A 2,913-nucleotide genomic window follows, 5' to 3' on the forward strand; every position below is an offset into this window, starting at 1 on the left:
AGATAATGATGTAAAAGACTCCCCCGTCTGTGGCGGCGGCTGCTTGATGGGTCCGGAAATCTCTTGAAGGTGAATCCAAGCAAGATAAACGGTGCGGAGAGGAGGCGCGGGGCTGGACTCAGAGCAGCGGCGGCTCCACTCCCTCCGCGACCACCCTCCCACCATGAGGGGCCGCGGCCCATGGTGAGCCCCAGCAGCCAGCACCGTCGGCTGGAGACGAAGAAGAAGAAGAAGAGGAGGCGGCGAGCGCGGGGGAAGGCGAAAAAGAAAAAGAAAGAAGGGGACAGGGCTGCGGGCAGCGCGGGGACCGACGCGCGCAGCAGCTCCGGAGCCCGGCTGGCGCGCGTCTGTGCGGCCGCCTGACTCCCGAGCCCAGGCGGTGGCCGGCCGGTGCTGCTCGGCGAGCCAAGGCGATGGAGCGCGGGCTGCACCTCGGCACCGCGGCCGCGAGCGAAGACGACCTCTTCCTGCACAAGAGCCTGGGCGCCTCCACCGCCAAACGCCTGGAGGCGGCTTTCCGCTCCACGCCCCCAGGCATGGACCTGTCCCTGGCACCGCCGCCTCGTGAACGCCCGGCGTCGTCGTCCTCCTCGCCCCTAGGCTGCTTCGAGCCGGCTGACCCCGAAGGGGCTGGGCTGCTGCTGCCGCCGCCCGGAGGAGGAGGCGGCGCAGGTGGTGGTGGTGGCGGCGGCGGCGGCGGCAGCGGCGGGGTGAGTGTCCCTGGGCTACTCGTGGGCTCAGCGGGCGTGGGGGGCGACCCGAGCCTGAGCAGCCTGCCGGCGGGGGCCGCCCTGTGCCTCAAGTACGGCGAGAGCACGGGTCGCGGCTCGGTGGCGGAGAGCAGCGGTGGCGAGCAGAGCCCCGACGACGACAGCGACGGCCGCTGCGAGCTGGTGCTGCGAGCCGGGGGCGCCGACCCGCGGGCATCTCCGGGAGCTGGGGGCAGCGGTGCCAAGGTGGTGGAGAGCTGCTCCAACGCCCACCTGCACGGCGGCGCGGGCCTCCCCCCGGGGGGCCCTACGAGCGGCGGCGGCAGCGGAAGCGGTGGTGGCGGTGGCGGCGGCGGCAGCAGCAAGAAATCCAAAGAGCAGAAGGCGCTGCGCCTCAACATCAACGCCCGCGAGCGCCGGAGGATGCACGACCTGAACGATGCTCTGGACGAGCTGCGAGCGGTCATCCCTTACGCGCACAGCCCCTCGGTGCGGAAGCTCTCCAAGATCGCTACGCTGCTCCTCGCCAAGAACTACATCCTCATGCAGGCGCAGGCCCTGGAGGAGATGCGGCGCCTAGTCGCCTACCTCAACCAAGGCCAAGCCATCTCTGCCGCCTCTCTGCCCAGCTCGGCGGCCGCTGCGGCGGCGGCCGCTGCCCTGCACCCCGCGCTTGGCGCCTACGAGCAGGCAGCCGGCTACCCATTCAGTGCCGGGCTACCCCCAGCTGCCTCCTGCCCCGAGAAGTGCGCCCTGTTCAACAGCGTTTCGTCCAGCCTCTGCAAACAGTGCACGGAGAAGCCTTAAACACTCCCTCCCTCGAAAGCCTCTAGATCGACTCCAAAGCAAGAGGAAAGCGAGAAGCTGCTCCCTACCCCTTTTATTTTGGTCCTCTCCTAGTTGTGAGACACTTGCTGGGCAAACAAAGCAGAGACAGAAACTGAGAAGTACCTGAGACAAACCGGACTTTCAGCCTTGGCGTGTCTTTGGGGTAGGGAGGGAGGAGAGAGGGAGGTTGAGTTGAGATCCAGTGTGGAGGTCTTTTCCCCCCTCAGAAAAGTGGCAACTTGATGGCAGCCTAGACTTCGAGGAAGTACAGTCTTCTTGGAAGGTGAAAAATAAGTTGGAAAGTAGTGCTTGTTTATTAGACGTGAAAAGTATTGACTGGCAAAATACTAACCTTATTAATAGTTGAGAATTTGGCTAGTACTGAAGGGGAGAGGAGTCCTGCTTGAAAGGCTTGTGGGACAGAATATTCATTCAGACAAATCAGAAGGGGCACTCGAAAACAAATTTGATTCTGAGCCAGGAGAAAAACTTGAAATGCAGACTTAATTTAAGTGGAGGGGAAAGCAGAGAAAGACACACATTGCTATGAAAGACTTGTATTTTTTATTGTCTCTGAACTTAAAAATCCCGTGAAAAATGCTCAAAGTTTTGGTGAGAGTGATTTAAAAAAGCAGGCTGTGGATGAAAGAATTGCTTTTAAAATATTTATGTGCACCTTGTTACTTTTCACTCTGCAATGATGTATTAACAATTCATGATATTTATTTGTTATTCTTCAATGATCCACATAAACAGTATTTATTATGTGTTAAGGTCTTGGGTCTTTATGTGAAGATTTTCTTTTAATGCTTCTAAAATTCTGTTTTATATATTAACTTACACTGTGTGCCAAGTGTTTAAAGGTTTATTTGCCAACAATTATGAAGAGAAATGTTGATGTACCTGAGCTGCTTAGGTTTTTAAAAGGTCACCTGGATACTTTAGTTGCATCATCCCTGTATTTAAATTGAGCTTTAATAAATTGCTTCAGTCCAAAAATTACAGGAAAGGTGTATTCTTAATTGATGAACGGATTGATTTCTTTTTCAAAGGGGGACCTATTTGCATTCCAAAAGGGGAAAACCACCATAGCGATAGATCTTGTAAGTGAGAACCTGCTAGGCAAATATATTTTCCAGGTTGTGCTGTGCATTTTGAAAGGCCTAATTTAATTGCTTTTAATATAGATGTACATATATAAGTTATTCTAACTGTGAAGACTTATTACGTTAAAAGACTGCTTTGATTTGCTTATGCTGTGAAATCATTTGTTATTTTTCTAAAAAATTATAAAAATTTAAAAGAAATGAAATAAAGCTAATGAAGAGCAAGGAGCTGTTCACCCAAAGTGAGCTGTCGGTTTTAGTTTGCATGG

General features: G+C 54.5%; 1 protein-coding gene across 1 annotated transcript; it reads left to right on the forward strand.

Annotated features, from left to right (window-relative positions):
* Positions 1–413: 413 nt before the first annotated feature.
* LOC113834412 (class E basic helix-loop-helix protein 22) lies at positions 414–1,517 on the forward strand. The gene has a single exon (XM_027403481.2). The coding sequence runs from the start codon at positions 414–416 to the stop codon at positions 1,515–1,517; it is 1,104 nt and encodes a 367-aa protein (XP_027259282.1).
* The last annotated feature ends 1,396 nt before the right edge of the window (positions 1,518–2,913 follow it).

This window comes from Cricetulus griseus, chromosome 2 (assembly GCF_003668045.3).
Source record: "Cricetulus griseus strain 17A/GY chromosome 2, alternate assembly CriGri-PICRH-1.0, whole genome shotgun sequence".
Classification (NCBI taxonomy): domain Eukaryota; kingdom Metazoa; phylum Chordata; class Mammalia; order Rodentia; family Cricetidae; genus Cricetulus; species Cricetulus griseus.